At 44.7% G+C, this 22,535-nt stretch overlaps 1 protein-coding gene across 2 annotated transcripts; it reads left to right on the top strand.

Annotated features, from left to right (window-relative positions):
* The first annotated feature begins 12,571 nt into the window (after positions 1-12,571).
* On the top strand, positions 12,572-21,910 carry cd44b (CD44 molecule (IN blood group) b). Of its 2 annotated transcripts, none has more exons than XM_034086012.2 (8): positions 12,572-13,033; positions 18,289-18,454; positions 19,097-19,239; positions 19,373-19,414; positions 20,218-20,544; positions 21,155-21,235; positions 21,399-21,477; positions 21,661-21,910. In XM_034086012.2, the coding sequence occupies exons 1-8, from the start codon at positions 12,967-12,969 to the stop codon at positions 21,872-21,874; spliced, it is 1,119 nt and encodes a 372-aa protein (XP_033941903.1). In that variant the 5' UTR covers positions 12,572-12,966; the 3' UTR covers positions 21,875-21,910. The 2 variants fall into 2 exon arrangements, with proteins under 2 accessions (XP_033941903.1, XP_033941904.1); XM_034086013.2 differs by lacking the exon at positions 12,572-13,033 and adding an exon at positions 13,621-13,719.
* Positions 21,911-22,535: the final 625 nt, after the last annotated feature.

Genomic DNA, 22,535 nt, shown 5'->3' with positions numbered 1-22,535 from the left:
AGGGTGGGGGGTTAGGGGGTAGCAGTCTACCAGTCTGCATCCACCCCTTTCTGTTAACCTCTATGAATCCCCAGCCACTACTACATTCAGTATCAAAGCTTGGAACCATTTTGTATTAACAGTCCAAAAGCTTTGTAATTATATCAAATTATAGTAACACTTTATATTAAAGGTGACATGTCATGCTTTTCCGGTTATTGCCCGTCCCCTTGTGTGTTATGAAGGTTTTTATTCATGTAAACGGTCTGCAGAGTCAAAACCCTCAAAGTACACCCTGTAGGGAGTAAAACTCTAAAACAGAAAATACCTCCCCAAAACGCCTCGTTGGAGATACGTCACTGTACATTTGATTCTTCCGGGGACATCATGATGTCATGTCGTCCCCAGAACGAAATGGACCAATCCGTGGAGCCGTTACGTTAAGCCCCCGCTGATTGGTCCAAATTGACCAATCCACGGACTTCCTCACACACTCAGTGCAGGCAGCTCTGCTGATTTCTCCTCCCGGGCTGCTGCTGATAACAGACAGTTGGGATCGCGGCGAAATTCTCTCTGCAGAGTGAAACTATAAAAAACAAGTTACAAGGCACTTAATGATCTCATAAATGCAAGTGTAACATACACAGATTAACACATAGGGCCGCTAAGTGTAAACAAGGTAAATATAGCTAATGCTAGCTGTGCTATAAGCATGTAGCCTATAGGCCTACAGGCTAGTATGGCTAACGCTAGCGCGAATGCTAACACATTTTCTCATTTAGTTTAAACATCTCCAAATGTCATCACATAAACACAATACATGTTACTAATACTTACAGTCATTGCTTTCTGAAGGGCTTGACCCTTTTACTCTTCAGGTTGCATAGGGAAAATTAGTAGCAGTCTACTGCCATGCAATTCAGTTCACTTTCTCATACCTCCTGTACCCGGTTTCCTGTCTACCCTTCAGTACAAGTTTTGCAAACATATAAATGTGCAAATATGAAACATATAGGTCAATATCACCTTGTTATTGGTAGCTGAACTGTCAATACCCCAAAACACATTATTAGATAGAAATACCTACTTTTTTGTTATTTAGACACAATTAACAATTATAGTTTCTTGTCTTGTTACATAATAAAAGATCATATTTGTTAAGGGTTATTATGGGAGAATTACTATTATTGTGGTACTACTGCCTTATTAGGCCCATATTGAGCAGCACATATTAAGACCAACACTCATGTACAACAACTTCCTTACTTGCAATATATAAGCACTAATTAGAGGGTTATTGAGGAAAAACTCTCAACTAATGGCCTATTACTTGTAGAATATGGTCATGTAGAATAAGGCATTAATAAGTGTTTTATAATGACTAATAAAGTGCCAATATACTGCTAATATGCATGTTAATTAACAACTAGTTGATGGTGAATTTGTGTACCTTAATATAAAGTGTTACCCAAATTATTATACGTCTGTCTTTTCAAGGAGGGTAGTGTTGGGGAGGAAAAACAAGGATCACTTAATGAATAATCAAAGAAACCCTATTATTGTATCATCTAAATATTTCCAATTTTCGTCTGATTTGTCTCTCTGGGGTCTCTCCCTGTCCCTTTTGATCTCACAGACACATATTTCCCCTCTGTGAACAGGCTGAATGATCACCAGGGTTGGTGAGAGGCCTGCTCTCATCCACATTATCTCACGCGCAAGTTTGTTCAACCATTGTTGACAGGATTTCCTCTGGTCTCCCCATTTTCCCCTGCTCCCAGCACTGCTCTATTCAGTCCTTTTTTAACTGGGAGGCAGACCGTGCTCCCTGTACTGTATAATGCACTTCCACTTCCTCCTTCTGTGTAAATATACTACATTTAGATTTGCTTTTCATGTCTTACAAAAAATCCCTTTTTTTAACACTCAACATAAGGCATCCTGTTTGAGTTTTCTGAAAGGAAGCACATGTAAATAACCCAGAAACGGATTACATCTGCAAACACTTCACATATGAGATCACTGACGCTGAACCTCACTGTGCTGACTGAGAGTCCGACACAGATGGCTATACAGTGCTTTGTGACACTCACTGACTAAACACACCCACTCTGCTGTCCGAGCACCCAAACACAAGCTAGGCTCTTGGTTTGTTTTTGTTGTACAAAGCCCGGCCTTTTGAAGCAGTCCACTCATGGTGGTACCATGACGCCAGGACAGTTCATTCAGCCTGGGACGACATTTGGGGGGTGAGGCAGAGCTCATCTATCGGCCACAGATACACAACAAGTGCACACCCCTTCTGACGACCTCATACACCTCCCAAGAGACCCCAGCATTTGAGTAAACATAGATCTTCTTCTCATTGACTGTAAAGGAATTTGAAGAAACACACTCCTCAATGTCAGTTTCGGTAATTTAATGACAAAGATGACGACACCCTGAAACAGAGCAATGCAGCAAGATAAGCTGACAAAGTACTACCTCCATGCATGTCATGACCAATACACATATATTCAACGACACAAAGTATAGACACACCAAACAATAGTGGAAACAATCTTACATGAATGAGTGGATGAACGTCTCAACTCGAGGCGGAGTGAATGAACAATGTTTGAACTAAAATGGCTGCTCGGCACTACCGGGTCAGAGCACGGCATATCCGGACAGCGACAGCAGTGGCGCTGCCCTCTAGTGGCCGGCGATAAACTCTTCATCCCCCCCAGACCGGAAAACTATGGGCCGGAATAGATTAACGGTCTAAATCCAGCTGCCGGACTCGGGCTCGTAACGTGCAGACGGCCTCCTCACGCGGCCTGGCCGAGTAGGCTGGGGCAGCGACTGCGGCACCGGGGGCGGTGCGCCCAGGAAGGCACCCGTAGGAACGGTGAGGTCAGAGGACGCCTCACCAGCAAGCGCCGGTGGGGAAGCGCCCATAGCCGAGTCGCGGGGTCCAACAGCCTGCCGCTGAGCAATCCCCTGGGGCGTCGCCCAGCCCGGGTGGATAGGTGGGGGCTGATGGCCCAGGGCAGCGGGCGCCGACTGCTCAGCCGACTGCTCACGGGCGCAGGGTGTGGCCGCCGTGTAGGCACGGCGGAACCGCCGGTTGCACAGTGTCAGACGTCCCGAACCGTCAACCCTGACCCGATACTGGTCGTGGCCCGGCAACTCCACCACGATCCTTGACCTGTCCCATTTGTGGGGGCTCGGGCCTTGCTGGTTCTGGAGGAATACCCTTTCGCCGAGTGCCAATGGGCGGAGCGGTCTTGAGTGAGTCCCCAGAGACTCGGTGGTACGGGACATACGGGTCCGAAGGGCGTCCTCCTTCGCCGCCCATGCCTCGCGCCATAGCAGGCGGATATGCGGGTTCGAGAACTTCTCGAGGCGGTTCACGAAGGAGAGCGAGCCACGAAGGAGAGCGAGCCACGAAGGAGAGCGAGCCACGAAGGGGGCGGCCGAAAGATGATCTGCGCTGGCGAGAGGTTGCAGTCAGGGTCAGGCGTGTTTCGCAACTGCAGCATAGCACGCAGGAAGCGGTCCTGATCAAGGCCGCCCGACTGGCCGGTGTTGGACATCAGGAGGCGCTTGGCAGTCTTAACCGCAACTTCCGCCCTCCCATTCGACTGTGGAAAGCTAACAGAAGACACGGTGTTTGACGTGCCATAAGCGGAGGAAGTCCTCAGTGTGGCTCGCCTTGAATTCTGGACCACCGTCGCTCGAGAGCTCCTCCGGTACGCCGAAGGTGGCAAAGAACGAACGGAGGTGTTGGACTAGGCCAGCTGAGCCCGCCAGGGCAGTACCCGCCGTAGAGCTCAGGACCTCTACCCAGCCCGAGAGCCGGTCCCCGACAACTAGGTAGTGGCGGCCCCCATAGTCGAAGAAGTCAGCTAACACCGCCTCGAAAGGCGTGGACGGGGATGAGGACGGCCGGGGGGGTGTAGCCGCCTGTGACGGAGCATTGCGGTTGCAGTCTGCACACCCGTCCTTGGTGACCTGAATGTCCCCGGACATCCCGGGCCAGTAAACTATGGCTTGGGCATGCTGGGGGAAGGATGCCTCAACGTGGCATCAGCGGCATAGTTGCTCTTGCCAGGCAGATGCACAATGTCAAAGCGCCATGGGAGGGTGCACTGCTTGAGTCTAAACAGACGCGAGTTTGTTATCTCATCCAGCGTACGGTCGCCAAAAATCTTCACCAACGGCTTATGGTCGGTGACCACGACGAGGTTGTCGGACCCCTGCGTGAAGTACCGCGTCTGTTCCAGACCCCAGGCCACAGCTAGGGCCTCTCCCTCGACGGCCGCATAGCGCTGCTCCGCAGGGGACAGGAAACGCGAACCCGCGAGGGTGATCCTCCATCCACCTGGACAGCAGTCCGGAATGCCCGAGGCACAGTGACAATGTTGCTGGAGCAGCAAGTAGCCAATGCCACGCATGGACCAGTCAGGGCGGAGGCAGGTACGCTTCTGCATGTCGTAGATCTCCACGCCCTCGCGGATGGCCTCCATTATGGCTTGCTTGGACACCTGGAAGGCCTCCTCCAGAACGGGGGACCATAGGAACACACAGTGTGGGCTGAGGAATGGCTTGAATGGAGCCATCGTGTCACGCAACTGGGCGTAGTTAGCCACCTGGTTGACAAGGCCGAACCAACTCCTGATGTCCGTCGTGGAGCCTGGGGTGGGGAAGTCCCGGATGGCGTCCAAGTATTTCGGGAGCTGTTCGATGGTAGATTCCGACACCCTGAAGCCAGCGAAATGTACGCACCTCTCTGCGAACTGAAGCTTGTCCGGGTTCAACACGATGCCCGACCGGCCGACACGCGTCAGGAAGTCGATGGTCCTCCACCAGTGTTGCTCCAGGTCGGTGTCATAGTGGATGGTGTCATCCACACAACGTTCCTTGCGTTCATAGTCCGAGAGGACGGCGTCAAACCGACGGTTGTAGCCATCCCCTGATGACGGGAAACCCTGTGGTGCCCCGGTGTAGCGCCGAAGGGTGTGATGAAGGTAGTGAGGTGGCGATCCGACTCACGCAGGGGGACACTGTGGTAGCCGTTCCAGGCGTCCGTGATGGTCTTCCAGGTGCCCTTCGGGATGCGGCGTGCAAGGTGGAACGGGGACTCAGTGGCGAAGGTCTCAAGTTGGCAGAACTTATTGAGGGGGGAGAGGTCCACGGTCCTGCGGGGGGAACCGTCGTGCTTCCGAGTGACTACCATACGATGGCACCACGCCACTGGCTCGCTGTATGGCACGCGTTCAATGACCACAAGGGCTTCGTCCCGCAGGAGGTCATCGTGGACCCTCTGCTGCCAGTGTAGAGGCACTGTAGCCACGGTGTGGCATGCCTTAGGCGTAGCTGCGGGGTCCACGTGCATCTCGATAGGTGGCCCCTCCATGCATGGTAGTGCCCGATGGGGGCAAGTATTGCGTTGGCTGACCTAGTCGCATTGAGGGACAAGGGCTGGTCTGGCGTGTCAGCCGTGTCAGGGCTACGCCTGTCCTTGGGCCCCCATGCAACGTCGTCCGATGGGAAGTTCACGGGCAAGAGGCCGAGGTTGAGCAACGACTCGTAGGAGAGGTACATGGCCCGGACTGAGCTGCTCACATATACCATGGAACGGCAGGATGTAACACGCCCCCTGCTGCAGGTCGTCGAGAGCCTAGCAGAGAACGCTCCCTCGATGGTTATAGGGGAGCGGTTGGCGGCCAACAGGCTGAGGCTGACGGGTCGCAGGTCGTCCCGTGAGAAACCGCAGGCCAGGAACTCCTCCAGAGACCAAAGGTCCGACTGCGCGCCAGTGTCCGCGACGGCGGATATCCGAGCTCCGTCGGCCGAGCCCCGGTTGCTGGTGCCATCCCTCAGCCCGACTGGCATGTCCATCGAGATGGTGATTAATGCTCGGGGGTGGTCTCTCAGCCTGGCTCGTCTCCATTCGCCCTTGGAGAAGATGTGGTGCTCGAGTCTGATAGGTGCAGGCCTGTTAACACAGCCGTGCGACGTAGGGGCGCGGCGTCGGCGATGGCTTCCGTGACGTCGGCCAGGGCGGGCCCCAGCTTGCACCGACGAGACCTGGGAGACCGGCTCCGACCCCATGGCGGCCTGTTGAATGTCGGATGACGGCTGTTGACGCCTCTGTCGTCGGCGGGCCCTGTAGCAGCCAATGCACACCTGGTGAGGCTCGAGGCACGTTTAGCCCCGTCCACAGGGCTCGGGGCGGGGCTCGTCTGTGGAGTCATCTTCAGGCGCCGGAATGACGACATGGCTGATAGGGAGGACGACGGGAGAGAGTTACGGGCCATCTCTCTGTTCTCGACGAGTGCAATTACGTCGGTAACTGGCTTGACCAGGACGTCAGGTGTCCCCAGTGTCTCGCGGCGTATGTCCGAGTCATAAATGCCATTGAGCAGAATATCACGGATAATGTGGTCGGTATAGTCCACGTCCTTACCACACTCGCATACCGCATTATATGCGCATGTCTCTGCTTTATCCCGCACTCTGGCAGCGAATGCGCGGAATGTCTCATCGCGTTCCTGGCGTAACTGAAGTAGCTCGGTGCGCAGGACGCATGTAGCGACTGGGATGACAGCTAGGGAACGCATGACGGTGATCAGGTCTGGCAAGGGTCCGGAAGCGGCGCCGGGGACGGCTTTCAACAGGCTGTCTCCAAGTACAGGCCCAGCGCACTGAAACAGCTGGAAGGGGGCCTGGGCATCCCCTATGCCTGAGCCGGCGCGGAATACGTTCCAACGGCGGATGAACACGTTCCATTCCTCTATCGACACGCTCACACCAACTTTGGGCCGATCGAGTCTCGGGCCGCGAGGGGCTGGGGCCTGGGCTGGCGCGGCCATGACAGGCGCTGCGTGCTGCTGGCTAAATCCATGAATCGTCAATATAGCAATGACTAGTGCTTCAGACAAGTCTTCGGATTTGAACTCGCAGCCAGGGACAGGGCATCCAACAACGACCATGAAGAAACCTCAATGTCAGTTTCGGTAATTTAATGACAAAGATGACGACACCCTGAAACAGAGCAATGCAGCAAGATAAGCTGACAAAGTACTACATCCATGCATGTCATGACCAATACACATATATTCAACGACACAGAGTATAGACACACCAAACAATAGTGGAAACAATCGTACATGAATGAGTGGATGAACGTCTCAACTCGAGGCGGAGTGAATGAACAATGTTTGAACTAAAATGGCCGCTCGGCACTACCGGGTCAGAGCACGGCATATCCGGACAGCGACAGCAGTGGCGCTGCCTTCTAGTGGCCGGCGATAAACTCTTCAGAAGTAGTATCAAGGAGCTATCAAGAACATTGATCTGATAAATACTAACAAAATGTACATGTTTTTTCTTCTTTGGATGATCAGAGAAAAATGTGTGGAAACTTAATTTTGTCTTTATCCTCAGCCGATATTTAAAACACTATGTCGTTTTAAGCATCAAACCACATCTGTGTAAACATCCATATTCACTGGATGCGAATGATTGATTTCATGTCTCTGCTCTGTACTTATATGGACATCTTGCAAACTCTTCTAGTCGCAAACCAGTGACTGCGCTGGTCTGAGGGAAAAAGGGACGTTACCTAACAGGAATGCTGAGGAGGAGTCATTAGTCAGCCATTACCACAAGTATATCCAACCACAAGAGCTTCTGGAGAGAGCGTATGTGGGCGTCCTCACCGAAAAGCTATTATGGAAAAAACGAGTTCCGAGCTGGATGAGTATTAGTTGACTCAGCAGTCTGATGTTTAATTTAGGCCACATTCATGCCCAATTTACAGCTGTTCACCTTCTGTTTTTGTTTTTTTGTCCCGTTGCAACAGCAAAGATAGCCACATAATAACCCCGACACCTTATGATTAGTTGTTAGGCTTTAATCATCTTGGGTTTTTCTTTACATGTTCTATCAAAGCCATTTCACACATGAATGAAACATCTGACCGACCACATGAGGTCATGTTCATGCTAACAGAGGCCAAGTTTAATTTACTTCTGTATAGACTGACAATGATCGAGAGGTTTGTGCATTCCTCCTTGCTCAAGTGTTGACCGTAATTCACCTTTTTTATTCTTGCCTACATATATGTATGTTTGGCTGTTTGAAAAGAGATTTATCAATCACAGTTCATTCACCCAACTATTCATTTAGGGATTATTTTCAGTTTGTCTCAATGTTGTGAGAGAGACACTGGGACAGAGCTTGTTCTAAGAGGGAAGCTAAATGAAGGCTGAATAATCCTTTTTCATTCTTAGTTGCTTCTTTGGCACTTACACTCTTTTTCATTATCCTATCCTTTCACTTATACTGTTTAATTGGTTTGTTATAAACTGTATGTTATCAGAGTGACTTTAATCAATATTCCTTTAGATATTTACACTAGTCTTCATATCATAGATAAACTAGTATTACAAGCAAGACAAGGCAAACTGTATTATTATAGCCAAACACAGGGGGAAATTAATGTGGTTGACAAGAAAAAAACTAAACTGTAACCCAAATATACAGTAGGTACAATCTTAATTGGGTTTCCTAATGCAGACTACAGAGGCTTATTTCTTCATGTTTTGCACTATAAACAAGTTCTACTATGGCAACAGCTAAAACAGGAAGTGACTTGTATTTGTAGGTTAGGAAGTGTGAATCTATCTGATACTCTCTTCTCTTTTTGACCAGTATTACCTTTGTGAAACCATGGGTGGTGTCAGAAAATTTAAATGTATCTGAATCTGTGCGTGAAATCATAGCCAGAAGTCAGTACGACAGTTTTAAATCTTAGTCTTTGAGTTTACCCAAAAACCGATCTCTATGTTGTTTATGTCTTTATTTTATCAATCCAAAAAGTAGTTTATTCCCAAACTAGATTAGCTGTTTGAGAAGGGAAGTCAAGTGCTTAGTCCTGATCATCTGTGTGAAGTACATTGTTTGTTTATCAGTTTTGTTCCGCAATTATCCCACTAGTTCCTTTTCCTGCATTTGTCACTATTAGCTGTGTGACGGTGTTAGTGTTTAGGGATTTGATAGCAGCCTTTGTATTCAGGGGTATATCATGCTGGTGACTTGGCTCTAGGGATGTTCGTCTGTTGGTCACTTCATTGGTCCACCACCTAGCAGGACTGAAATATCACAACTATTAGATTGTTTATTGGTATTATTTCTATATGAACATTAAAGGTTTCCAGGTGTTGCATTCAAAAGTAAGTGATGATAGTTAATAAAGTCTGTTGAAGGAAAACCCTTTTTTTATCTGGTGTCCATCAACAGCTATTTTAGGTTTCAGTAACAGGTTTGATGGAAAAAATAACTACACAATATTTTACAGTGGTATTCTTCTCTTCACTATTGGGTAGCAGGAGGACAGTTGTTTTCTATGATGCTGAACCACAAACCTCAAGTAAAAATGGCTTTGGAAAATATAAGTGGCTTTCTGTTTTGGCAGACTCATTATTAAGCCTCACCTTTTTTAACCTTGGCTATCTGATCCCTTGACTCTTTCATTAGCACCACCATGAAATTGAAGAGTTTGCTTTTGAGTCAAATCACAACAACTATTAGATGGTTCACCTAAAATCAGCATGAAATGTTGTCATTTGGAACATGTTTGTATTTTGACATTAGTATTTAGCTATATTAGCATATTACTGTGCCAAAGTGACTGTAGACTCTCATTCTGGTACATTTCCATTTCCTGTGTTTCACACTTCAGGCGTGTATCCGGTAAAGAAGCATATCTATACAATCTCTTTTAATGATTTTTAGTTTTACCCATTACCCTGTATTTCCCAATTTGTCCCATCCTAATTCAGTCATTTAATTGCCATAAACTGTTGAGTGGAATAATAACTGTGTTCACCTGAAATAACAGGTCACATCTGTTTGCTCATTTGCTGTCCCCATGACAACAACATTACTGGCCATGCTGAGGAATCACAATTGTAATGTGTGGTTGTTAAGGAAGTTACACATGTACAGAGCAGCAGTCACACATTCTTTACAAACTAGTTTATTTTAGACATTGCACACATCACATGAGATATGCTAACGTTGGGGGAAGATTCCTGAAACCTGAGAAGACTCCATCTGTCACCTGCAGTGAAATGTTAAACCCCGAGTTAAGGGTGAAGAGATGTTTCACATGAGAGTTAAAAGGAAGGAAGTTGAGCAGTGGTGGCTGGTGGAAAATATTTTTGGTGGGGCGGTTGATATACTGTAGTGAGTAAAACATTTTTTTGGGGAGAAATGACCCCTTAAATTAGGACTTCTGGTGATGTAATGGCGCATTTCCAGTGCAGCGCGGAGCTCGCTTTAATGCTGCGTTCAGACCGGACGCGATGCGAATATTCGCTTCACTCTAAAGTTAACGCTCCTATTGCATCGCTCTAGTCGCTTGAGTTTCACCGCGGCTGCCAGCTGTGTTTACTCGCATCATTCAAACAAGACGCGCTGGCTCGGGAGCTACAACTACAACAAAATGAACATATTTTACCATGATTAAATTGTAATACACGTTTCTAAATGATGCCGACGTAACAACATACTGATACCGGTTAGTAAAAACCATGAATTAATGCTTTGACAAGTCTGCAGACAGACGGCAGGCGAAAAACCTTTTAGAATGCTTGTTTTCTGAATGGAGCTTGGCTAAGCTAACGTTATATATGCTCCGACCGTCCACACTCACAACAACGGCCTATACAGGCATAAATAAACCAGTGACTGTATTCTCCATGACAAAGACAGTCTGTGGTTTGTACTTGTTGAACTTTTGTCTAGTTTCTGAACAGATCGTATCTGTCCCCGGCTGTTTGAAGAGCAAGCATGGGAAACAAAAGATAGCATTTACCTGTTTGGGTGCGGACCGAGGTCCGGCGACTCCACCTGCACACCATTCTCATCCAACTACTGCGTCACCTTGGTCACTCACGAGCAGAGTTGGGTGTAACGCGTTACAAAGTAACGCGTTACTGTAATAATATTACTTTGTCGGTAACGGAGTAGTGTAACGCGTTACTTTTATAATTCAGTAATCACACTACAGTTACTAACATTGCCCCGACACGCGTTAATTCGTTACTTTCTAAAATCAGTCAAAACCTCAACAAACACCTGCAAAGAACACATGCTAGGTGAAGCTAACGCACATAGCTGTTGTTTATTTATATCACACACATAGTATGTTCTTCTTCTCTGTTTTCCGGTTGTTGCCTGTTTTGAATGACGAATACACACTACCGCCGCCTGCTGGTAAGGAGAGTTATTGCCACTCACGCATGCGCAGTTCGTACGTGCTCGGCTGAAGTCTGGCTCCAGTGCAACACATGGCCAACACGCAGGAGAACACGCTGACACAACAGCGTGAGCAGAGATAGACTGCGCAAAATATACAGATAGCAGGAGACAGAGGACAGCCACGGTCAGATATGAAAATATTCAGGAGCTATCTGGATCAGTCTTATGCGACAATGGAAACTGAACTAAAGAGAACATTTAAAACTTTAGCAGTCTGCGTGATCTGCCTGCAGGGAGGGGAGGGCCGGCCCTGCGAGTAAAGTAACGAGTAAAGTAACGAGTAAAGTAACAAATTACTTTATGTAGAGAGTAACGAAGTAGTGTAATATATTACTTTTTAAAAATCTAATATATAATATATTACTTTTTTTTAGTAATGACCCCATCTCTGCTCACGAGTATAAAAAGCAACTCACGTCAACGCACGTAAGCAACGTGGGCGCCAACGTGAGCATGTGACTTATCAGTAACTTTAGACATCGTAACACAATTTTAAACGAGATTTTATTGTAGATTATACATTTTACTGATACCAATTGTATGATATTTACCTTGTTCATTCAAAATTAAAATATAAAATATATATATATATATATATATATTTTTTTTTTTTGTATGTGGGAAGAGGTGGGGCGCCCCTATGGGCCGGCCGCCACTGAAGTTGAGATAATGCAGATAGCATTGACTATGGTTCTCTCTGACTGGGCTCCTAAGCTTGAAGCATAACTGGAACCGATGTTACGAACCATCACGTGTGTCATCCCAACTACATACTAAACACATGTTTGAAAAAAGTTTGGTGAAGCTTGCTTTTTCTTTTGGTAAAAATAAATAGATTCTAGACAGAGAGAAGTGTGCAAAAATGTCTGTATGTTTAGCATTTGCTTTCATCAATGTTTTGGATCAATACAAACTTGGAGGACGAGGTGTTTCACTTTGAAATGGATGTGACCTCTTTTAAACTGTGGTACAGGATCACACTGAGACATACAGCAATGGAGAAAGACAAGAGAGACAAGAAAATCAGATGAATTGAAAATGGAGAGGACTGAACAAAAGACCAGATGGGCTCTCAGAAACTGTTGCTGTAAGGAACATGAAAAGAGGAAGAGGTGGAGTGGGGTGGGGAGGGAGGCTGGAGTGGGAGACGGTGAAGGAGGGAAACGAGGATAAGCAGCCAGACAGAGGGAGAGATCACCTTCTTCTTTATCATTAATACATGTAGAAGCGAAGACGGGAGCAGTAGAGGAAACTGTGTGAGGTGGGGTGGGAGGGGAGGTGGGGCGAGTGAGGGAGAGGCAGATGGGTGTGTGCTCACATGAACCACTCGTGTCCTTCTGTGTGTGTACCACTGGTCTCTTTCGGGCAGAGAATAGAAAAGTTGGGGCAAAGTCTGAGTCAGCTCCAGCAACTACCAGACACTCACAGCTACTCCCTCCACAGTGACAGACTTCTTCTCTTTCCTTTTTTTGTGTACTGCTCCTTCATTCATTCAGTCATTCTCTCTCTCTCTCTCTCTCTCTCTCTCTCTCACACACACACACACACTCACTCACACACACACACACCACCATTCATTTTTGGCAGAGGGAAGACAGGACCGCAGGAGAACAGTTACACACCTTTACTTCCAGTTATTCACCCAGCCATCACCAGACACTTTTTCCCAGGATGTGGACGCTTCTCTTGGGGGTCACCTTCGGATTACTGGCCTCCTCCAGGTCCGAACAACTTCAAGGTGAGATGACTGTGCCTTTGACTAGCGGAGAGCTCTTTGTTTGGGGATTATTTTCTTTTATTTATTTATTTTTGTACCTTATTCTGCCTAAATCTTCCCCGCCGGCATTTCTCCGATTTACGATTGAGGGACTTTATTGTAATGTGTGTTCCTCCTTTTGAGCCTGTTGAGTAATTGAGTATGAGTAGACAGCAAAAGACAGGCTTTGCTCTACTGCTGCTGCTTGTAGAGTGGATGAGTGGATGCCGGCAAGAGAGCGCGTGCTACACCAGCACAGACAGGCTTACGTCTGGCAGTCTCGTGACAGACACAAAGGAGACTCTTGCTCACTCTCTGTCTCACACACATTAACACTCTGGGAAGTGAACCTTATTTATCATGCTTTAGGATAATAAGTGTAGCTTTCACAAACAGGTAGGAGCAGAAATAGAGAGGTATTTTGTTCCTCTTTTTAGCTGTGCCGCCACGCTTAATGCTTTATTCTCTGACACAAAGGATGTTCAGTAATCGCTCTAGCCCCCCTCAATATCTCCCCCTTTCCTCTCTGTCTCACATGTGCTTTCTGTGTAAGGTTTGATTGGATTTGTTGCTCGGAGCGATATTTCTCTGGAGGTGAAATTGGTGCTGAATCAAACAGGTCTGGGTTCGTCTGGCTTGTTCCCAGGAGGTGTTGGTATGGTTGTAAGGTAAGACTCCTTCTGGCTCTGTGCCAAAGAACCATCAGCATCTGGCCATACATTTGACCAGTATTTAAAGGCAAATAAGAGGCTGTTTAAACAGCTTGTATGCACTGTATGTGGAAAGAGGTAGGAGATGGGGCAACCCCCCCATTTGAAACTAGGACCCTGCTTTAGTGTAATAAAACTCAATTTGGTATCATTTAAATGTTAATACTTTGCACTTAAATAATTAAATTGTCCATTAGACTGTAGAGTTGTACTATCTGTGATGAACTTTCCAATTTGAATTCATGCTCAGAATGACAACATATGCAGAGCTTTCCAATATCCAAACCTCTCATTAACGTTATCTTATTGCGAGCATAGTGTTCTTGTATCTTTTGAGTTTCCTATAAAGAGATCAACTGCAGATTTCCTCTTACTATCAGTACCGTAAATCGGAGTCCTACTTCCTCTATGCAGAGGATTAGTATTTTTTTCTCTCTCTCTTTCTCTCTCTCTCATACACACACACACACACACACACACACACACACACACACACACACACACACACACACACACACACACACACACACACACACACACACACACACACCAACTTAAATGCACTCGGGCCAACCTTACAGCTGGACTTCCTGCAAATATGGCCGTATTTGCCTCCTCGGAGCGTAACGACCCCTCCTGCATGCGCCAGTGTCATGTTTCAAGGTGAGGGGTGGTCAGCCCTGTTGGCTGGGATTGGGCCCTGACAAAAAGGGCTTGTGAGTACCATCTCCTGCCACCTGAGACTCTTAGACACGTGTTTCCTTTCTCTACCATCACACCTCCTCTACAAACCAACCACCCAAATGGCACCAATATCCTGCACAACTTGTCTGCTCTTTTAATTTTATTTTATTTACCCCTAGCCTTTGACATTGATTGAACTGGTCTTAAGTTGTGCAGGGGTGCTTGCATTTCATGTTTTGTCTATCTCTTTGTGCGCTGTTAAAGCTCCTTATTACTTTTTAAAACATTTATCTGAGTTTCATGCACATAGCCTCTCTAACCCTGTGTTCTTCACCTTATCATATGCACTAACTAAAGTATTTGTGTTCATGGGAAAACTGCTCAGAAAGAGCTCTGTAATGTACACATCTTTCTGCATGACTGATTTCCATAGTCACTGTATCATTAGGCATAGCAGCAGATTACATTTGATCTATACTTAGGTTTGAGCAAAAAAAAGGCATGTTGGTAGAAGAGGAAGAGGTCCCCTATTGCACAGTACTGCAAACAAGACACTGTGTAGGCTATATAGGTTACCATAAATAGGACTCCTGTTGCTATAGAGAAATATTTTGACATCTCTTAGTCCTCCTAAGGGGATAAGACGCCCTGAGGGCAAAGAAAAACGAAACAATAAAATCATTTCAGGAGTGGATGGTCCTTAAGTGCAAAATAGCATCAGCCCTTCTAATGACAGGCCTCTTATGATTGTCCAAGAACTTGAGTCCCTCTGAAATCTGGCCATTTTATCAAGACTTCCAAGTCAAAGCATAATGATCGAAAGCAGAACGAAACAGCTATTGGGCAATTTCCAAAATGTTGTTTCTACATGTCTGTGTATGGACTAAACAAATAATAACACATGGTCATAGCTTCATAAATGCCTCCCAGTTCTTAGCAAGAAAGTGAATAAGTCTGTGCCTAAACAACCTATATACCCAATACATAGATTAAAATGCTAAAAGAACAGCCAATGAAAAACTTCTGCTGTGACAGGAATGTTTTTACATCCCCTATATCCTCACATGTTTGAAAAGGCTGTTGTTGGTCATATTTCTTATCACATAATCACCTATTTGGATTAATTTAAACCTTCTTATTCCTTAAGGGAGAGCTTGAATGGCAACATTTATAAAATAGAGAAAATAAAAAAGTGTACATGCCTGTTCTTTTTGGAAGAAAGCTGCTTCCAGAAAGGTTCTATAAGGGATGTAGGTGAGAGAGAAAATGGCACATTAGAAAGAAAATCAGATAGGGAGAGTCCTGTTGACCTTCAGGTAATATTGTGTGAGTGTGTGTGTGTGTGTGTGTGTGTGTGTGTGTGTGTGTGTGTGTGTGTGTGTGTGTGTGTGTGTGTGTGTGTGTGTGTGTGTGTGTGTGTGTGTGTGTGTGTGTGTGTGTGTGCGTGCGTGCGTGCGTGCGTGCGTGCGTGCGTGCGTGCGTGCGTGCGTGCGTGCGTGCGTGCGTGCGTGCGTGCGTCCATGTGCACAAATATATTTCCCCCATATCTCAAGTTTCACCTGTCCCACTGGCCCAACTGCCCTTTGTTGTGACCAGCGGAGGGAAAGACATACCTGCTGAGTGGGCAGCGTCACTCAAGTGTGATAATGCAGGACACTGGAGCATTGTGGGAGTGACGGGCGACAAGGGCTCTCTCTGAACCAGCTGATGAACTATGGCTAAGAGGATGTTACAGTAGTAGTGGGACGTCAACAGCACGCTCTCTGTTCTAGCACAGAATTCTGCACGACATTATGGGAAAAAATGTTAATAAGGTGTTTCTGAGTGAAGAGAAAAATGCAGATAAAAGATCAGAAGGATAAATAATCTGATATTGTGTGTTATTATTTTCGACATGTAGATACTCCACATACAGGCTCCATGCTGTGTCATGGCTCTACAAAGGTCGGGAAATTGTCCACCAACGTTCAAGTGCATCTGTGATCTGCCTGTGTGTTTGCACACCTGCATGTGGGGGGTCATTTGGACTTTATTGCTGCCGTAGACAAACAGAGGGTAATGAGAGAAAACAAGCGAAAAGAAAAGGGAGGAGGTGAGGCAATAGAGAGTCAGGCTTGTCTATTACTTGTGGAGCAGCTGGAGGTTCTGGCAAGACGCTGTGTTAAAGCTCCCTTTCTCCCAGGTTTGGTACACCGAGACTATGCAGTATCCTTGGTTTCAACTCTATTAGGTGACAATGGAGCCATTGGGAGAGACAGTGCCTTGGCATAGCATGGCTTTTCAACTCTATAAAGACACCCATGGCCATTCCCTCTGCATACTAATGATTGCGCCTCAGATTCATGTCGGCCCCCTTTTCAGCTCACTGACGGTAAGCCGCCTTTGATCCCAATGTGCAGGTTTGCAAGGCCAGGACCGTCGTCTTGTTATTCACCCCTTCACTTTCAGGGGATACTGTGTGTGTGTGTGTGTGTGTGTGTGTGTGTGTGTGTGTGTGTGTGTGTGTGTGTGTGTGTGTGTGTGTGTGTGTGTGTGTGTGTGTGTGTGTGTGTGTGTGTGTGTGTGTGTGTGTGTGTGTGTGTGTGTGTGTGTGTGTGTGTGTGTGTGTGTGTGTGTGTGTGTGTGTTTGTGTGTTTGTGTGTAAACTGAAACTCCCTGTCAAATGGTTGGCACTAACTCTAGTTGTTCAACTGCCACAGCAGAAAGCTCTGCTTCCTGCTGTGGTGAGTGCTCTGTTTACTCATAACAGCCAGTGGAAAAATACTGGGGACTTTTTTTTTACCATATCTAATCTGTTGAAAGAAAGTTATCTACTTGTAACCCATTTCTATAAACGGTCTACTTTATGTGTGGTTAATATTCGTCCTCCAAAAGAAAAACAAAAAAACAGTTTATCAGATGATATATATTTTTATTTTCCATTATGAAAAAGGTATGAAAGTTCTGCAAAATCTTTTTCCTGTACAAGGTATTTAGTTGTGTGACTTGTGCATCTGTCACTATGGCAGTGCATTTAAAGAAGCAGCAAACAGGTGTTTGTCTGCAATAGTATTTATGTTTTTTTTTTACAGACCTTCAGTAGCTTTTCTTCTATGAGAGAGGAGGTCATCGAGAGATCACCATAGAGACAAAGTCACAGTTAAAAATGTGTCCCATTTCGCAAGACTCTTCCCAGGTGGTGTCGCTCTCTTTCATTCTCAATGCAAATTATCATCTGCTCATATCAGAAAAAAATCCCCCGGGGTTTAAACTCAGAAAACAGTTTCTTGCCAATTCTAACCATAACATTGTTTTAATGGACATATGGATTTTTGAAGTAGATGTGTGCACATACATATGCTTCCTGTTCATGTTGAAACTGCTAGGCATTTTTGTTTTCATTTCATTGAGGGAAAGTCATTTCCCTAAGGTTCCTCCTTTAGTCAAGCAAACTTAAGCAAATGAGCTGAGCATCACATGTGAGACACTTCGTGCACCACTGTTAAGGCAATGTTGGGCCGCTTTGTAATAAGGCTGAACTTGTTGGCACAATGGAAACTGAGTGAAACGTTTCCTCAAAACGTTTTTTATATTCATTTGCAAGGAATCCTAACAACAAAATGATAGAAAAATGTTATTCAGTTATTAGACTGATCTGGACAGTTTCCAATGTCATCCAAATATAGTTGTAGCCAAATTCAAAGTCGATCTGCGGTTCTCTGTTACTGCCTATACATCATTTTAGTCTTAACATTATAAGTTTAACAGAACATAAGCAATGACACTCCCTCACCCTATGTGTACATAGTGATGAATTCTATAAGACACTGAGTCTGTATTTTCTTTCTTTCTCTGTCCCAACAGTGAATTCCCGCGGCTGCAGCTTTGCACGGGTATTTCTGGCTGAGGGGGAGAGCCGTCACGCTCTGACCTTTGACATGGCTCAAATTGTATGTGAGCAGCTGCAGAGCATCTTGGCCAGTCAAGAACAAGTCCAGCAGGCCTTTGAGAACTCCATGGAGACATGCAGGTGAAACCACAAGCCTTTTTTCAATAAGTATTTTTTTATTATTTGCTTTCAACAAGTATTTTTTGATTAAATCCTTTTAAAGATTATTAAATATATATTTTTTAATTAAATGATATAAAAGGAAATACAGCACATTTATGGTGAAACATTTATGAACTCCAAATTCTCAAGAATTAGCCATTTCAACGTTTTAACTTCTGGAACTTTTGGTATTAAATGTCAGAGGGAAGATGTTATTAATAATCAGACTTCATGATTAAATCCCACAATTTGACTTCAACTTTAAATGCACTTGGGGGTCCAATATTGCATTTTATCAGGAAAACCAGAAAAGAGGAAGAAGATGTTTCAGTATTTCAATACGGATACGTAATTGTTGTCATGTGGTAGACATCCCTAGACTTCAGTTACTGTAAACTGTTCTTCAAGATCTTCTCTACTTCTCTACATTTCTGAGCAGTGTGATGTGTAATTCACTTCAGTTTTTAGTATGAGACATTTTTCTTTAGATTTTAAAAATTACATTCTGCAACACATATTAGGATATGTGTTGCAGAATGTAATTTTTGAATGTAACTGTGCTACAAATCAAATATGTGTCAAAATATGAGTTTTAATAATAATATTGTTGTGTCTATTTAGGAATGGCTGGACCAGCAATATCAGTATTGCCATCCTCAGACAGGATCCCCATGAAAACTGTGCAAACAATACGACTGGCGTCATTATTAATACACTTGTAAACGCTGATGATCCCTATGATGCCTACTGCTATGATGAAACAGGTGACTTCATCCACAGGACAGCAGTGACGCTGCATCACTGCAGTCTAAATCTGATACACAAATTACACAAAATGTCATTCAAATTGACGTGATCATTATGGTAATATCTACTTCCTGTTTCCCTATGTGCTAGTTGGGCCTGAGAAGAACTGCACAAAACAATTTGTAATAAATGGTTAGTATGATGTAAGGATTTGCCTCACATTATTGTGTTTACATCATGTGTTGTTTTGTTACAATATATATTAAATATTTGTATACAGTAAACTGAAAAACTGAACTAAACTGAACCTTGGTCTCGTAACCAGTTTATCCCACCTCTATAGATAAAACCAACATCAGCGCTCACTGTAAAAACTACCTTTTTTTGAAAACTGCACAACCTATATCATATATTAACAGCAGTAACACTTTCACTGGTCTCATTGCGACTTTGATGACTACTTAATGCTGTTTAATATCCTAAAGAGATATTTCGGAATTAAATACAAATTATTTGTGAATCCATGGTAAAACATTTGTGTTATATGTTAAACATTTACATAGATTTGACAACTTTTACAATAACACAGTCCCCTTCTAAGAGAGGAACACACTCCTGCTTTCACAAGAATAAGGAGCACTGTCAAGTAACATTACTAAAACACAATAGTTTTAATGTTTCAAATCTAAAAATAGAAGAGTTCTATATCATGATGTTGAAAATGCATCAAGCAGGATTTATTTTGTACTTAATGCTTATGTAGCACCTGCATCATGACATTACTGTAATGGATTTTTCTACAATCTGACAAGACTTTGTTCAGTTCATTTGCTTCAGCCGTATGCATATTGTGATGTAATATTGTTAATGTGATACCTGTGCTTAAGATTGTGAGACTGCACAGAGCATGTCGGAAGGGGTTAATGCTCTCACAAAACATATCAAAAGTAACCTGTGACTGTAACCATTTATAACCATCTCTATTCTCCAATTAGCCACACCAGAGCCTCAGGAGTCAACAACAGAAGGCCTGGAAGATGCTTCTGTCAGTGAGGGTGGGGACCCCACAGCAGCCCCTGGGGAAGATGCTCGTACTGAGGGGTCTGAAACAACGCTGTTAGACTCCACTACTAGTCTAGAAGAGACAGAGACTGCGACTGAGGGCCCCGCCGTGGAAGAAACAACTGTGGAGTTCGACCTTGGATCTGGTATGATGCCATCTGAAGAGGGAAATAACACTCCGACGGCCCCTGTTGGAGAGCCTAAGTATACACAAGCTCCCACTGAAGAGGGGCATGATGGAGAAGATGCCACAATAGAATGTAAGAAAAGCACAAGCACAGATCAACCATAACTGGCACAAATATCCTTTTGTTTACCCTTTATATATCTGAATATTAAATGATATAAAATGCAGATACTTGAGCTTTTAAATATTAAAACTGTACTTTCAGCATGCTGTATGCAACAAGTTCTAGGAGGACTGAAGTAACTTTAAAACACATGACGCCCCCTTGTGTCAGATTGAGTTGTGGAATGGATTTATTTAAAAAGAGACCGCAGTAATTTTGCCTTTTAGTTGTATTCATCGCGAGTTGAGGGCCTTAAAATATATATAGGTCAATTTGCTGATCAAATTATTTAGAATTTGAGATAAAAAATGACTTTCTAACACCGATCATGTGTAAATAATCATTAAGGAAACGCAACTTATAATGTAGCTTGCAGTATGTTTTGCCAAGAGATTAACATGCATACACAATTAAAGGCAATTTAATTCAAAAACATCCTCTTCGGTATCAATTTGAAGGTTGAATTCAGTGTTTAGTTTTCAATGCACTCTTTATGTTGATGCTGCTGTGTTTAAAATGGCCGTGGGTTTACTGTATCTGGAATTATTTAAATGTTTAACTTTGTTGTATTGACTTGCAGCTCCACCAAAACAATCAAATCCTAATGGCAAAGGACGGGTGCTGGGTCCTACTGGGTCTGAGCAGGGTGGAGGTTCATCAAGTGAGGAACCACATTTCCCATACCTCTAAGACCCTGAAGGCCATAGGGATTTCAATCAAATAAGACTATTTTTGGACAAGTTGACTCCTGTTTTGACCCACTATATATTTGTTACTGACTCAGCTTTAATACTCGACTCATGGCTTGTTATTGCTCCCTGCAGACTGGCTGGTTATCCTTGGAGTGATTGTTGCAGTTGCTGCTATTCTTCTCGTGTGCGCAGCTGTTGTAAAAAGAAAGAGGTATGTCTTTGATAATTGTTGTTTTATCATACACTAATACTGTCATGTAACTTGTTTTGGATGTAAACAATACTGTGTCTTACTGTGCAGAGCAATCAATAGTCAATTTGCACATATTTCGCAGACTGGGGAAGGGCAAAACAAAAATCAATAAAAAATGAACGTCTGATTATTCTCTTGCAGTTTGTGTGGCCAACAGCCGACCCTGATGATCACGTCCAAAGATGGTGGCGAGGGCAACGGTGCTGCAGCATCAGCATCCAGCTTGCACGCCCAGGAGAGAGAGCAGGAGATGGTGACCCTGATGAATAAGGAGAAGATCACGGAGAACGGCAACACGGAGGAGTTCACCGTCATCAAGCTAGAGGAGTCGCCAGATAAAGAACAGCTGGCGTGAGAGAGTGTAGAAGCAGACAGGGAAGAGTAGGGGAGGATGGGGAGGGTGGAGTCGGACGGGGGGGGCGGGGTGGGGCTCCAAACACTGGGGGTGAAAACTGCTGGTGGCTAGCACTGGATGGACACTGAGTAATGGTGTCTGATATTTAGAAAGATGGTCCAACGGAAGTACACTGGGTGTGACTTTCATGTGCAGCATTTTGTGTGTCTGGTATGCCAGGTTAGTGAGGACTGAATGGCGGTTTAGGAGCGTCATTCACTGTGGGGTATCATGCAGGGTGTGTGAATGTGTCTCATGTCTCTGTGTTTAATGACGGGATGGGTTTTAAAGGGAGGGGGTGGTGAGGGTCTTATTTGTGGAAGACTAATTGTTGAAAGACTCTTCTGTTTGTTTATATAATTGGTTATTCCTAAATTATCTGGCCTTTTAGTCTTAATGGGAAATAATAAATTGTTAATGAGTGGGTTATTTTTGTTTGAGATACTGCAAATAGAAAACACATAATTTTGAGCAAAACAACCCTCAATGTTTTATTTCTTTGATTTATGTACTTATTATTGTAACCCTGTGTATATTTCAGCCGTGCCTGTGGACTAAAGTTTTTTTTTGTTGCCATTTTCAAGACGACTGGGGATGTCACCACCTTAATTTATGCAGCTTG

The sequence above is a fragment of the Pseudochaenichthys georgianus genome, chromosome 6 (genome assembly GCF_902827115.2).
Source record: "Pseudochaenichthys georgianus chromosome 6, fPseGeo1.2, whole genome shotgun sequence".
Lineage (NCBI taxonomy): Eukaryota > Metazoa > Chordata > Actinopteri > Perciformes > Channichthyidae > Pseudochaenichthys > Pseudochaenichthys georgianus.
The sequence above is the reverse complement of the archived record's forward strand: the minus strand, read 5'-3'. Positions and strand labels throughout refer to the sequence as shown.

Bases quoted from the DNA above. Each gene is read 5' to 3' on its own strand.
- cd44b (XM_034086012.2), top strand. From the start codon at position 12,967: ATGTGGACGCTTCTCTTGGGGGTCACCTTCGGATTACTGGCCTCCTCC. The intron at 18,455-19,096 runs GTGAAACCACAA...GTGTCTATTTAG, and splicing joins AACTCCATGGAGACATGCAG to GAATGGCTGGACCAGCAATA. The intron at 20,545-21,154 runs GTAAGAAAAGCA...ATTGACTTGCAG, and splicing joins AGAAGATGCCACAATAGAAT to CTCCACCAAAACAATCAAAT.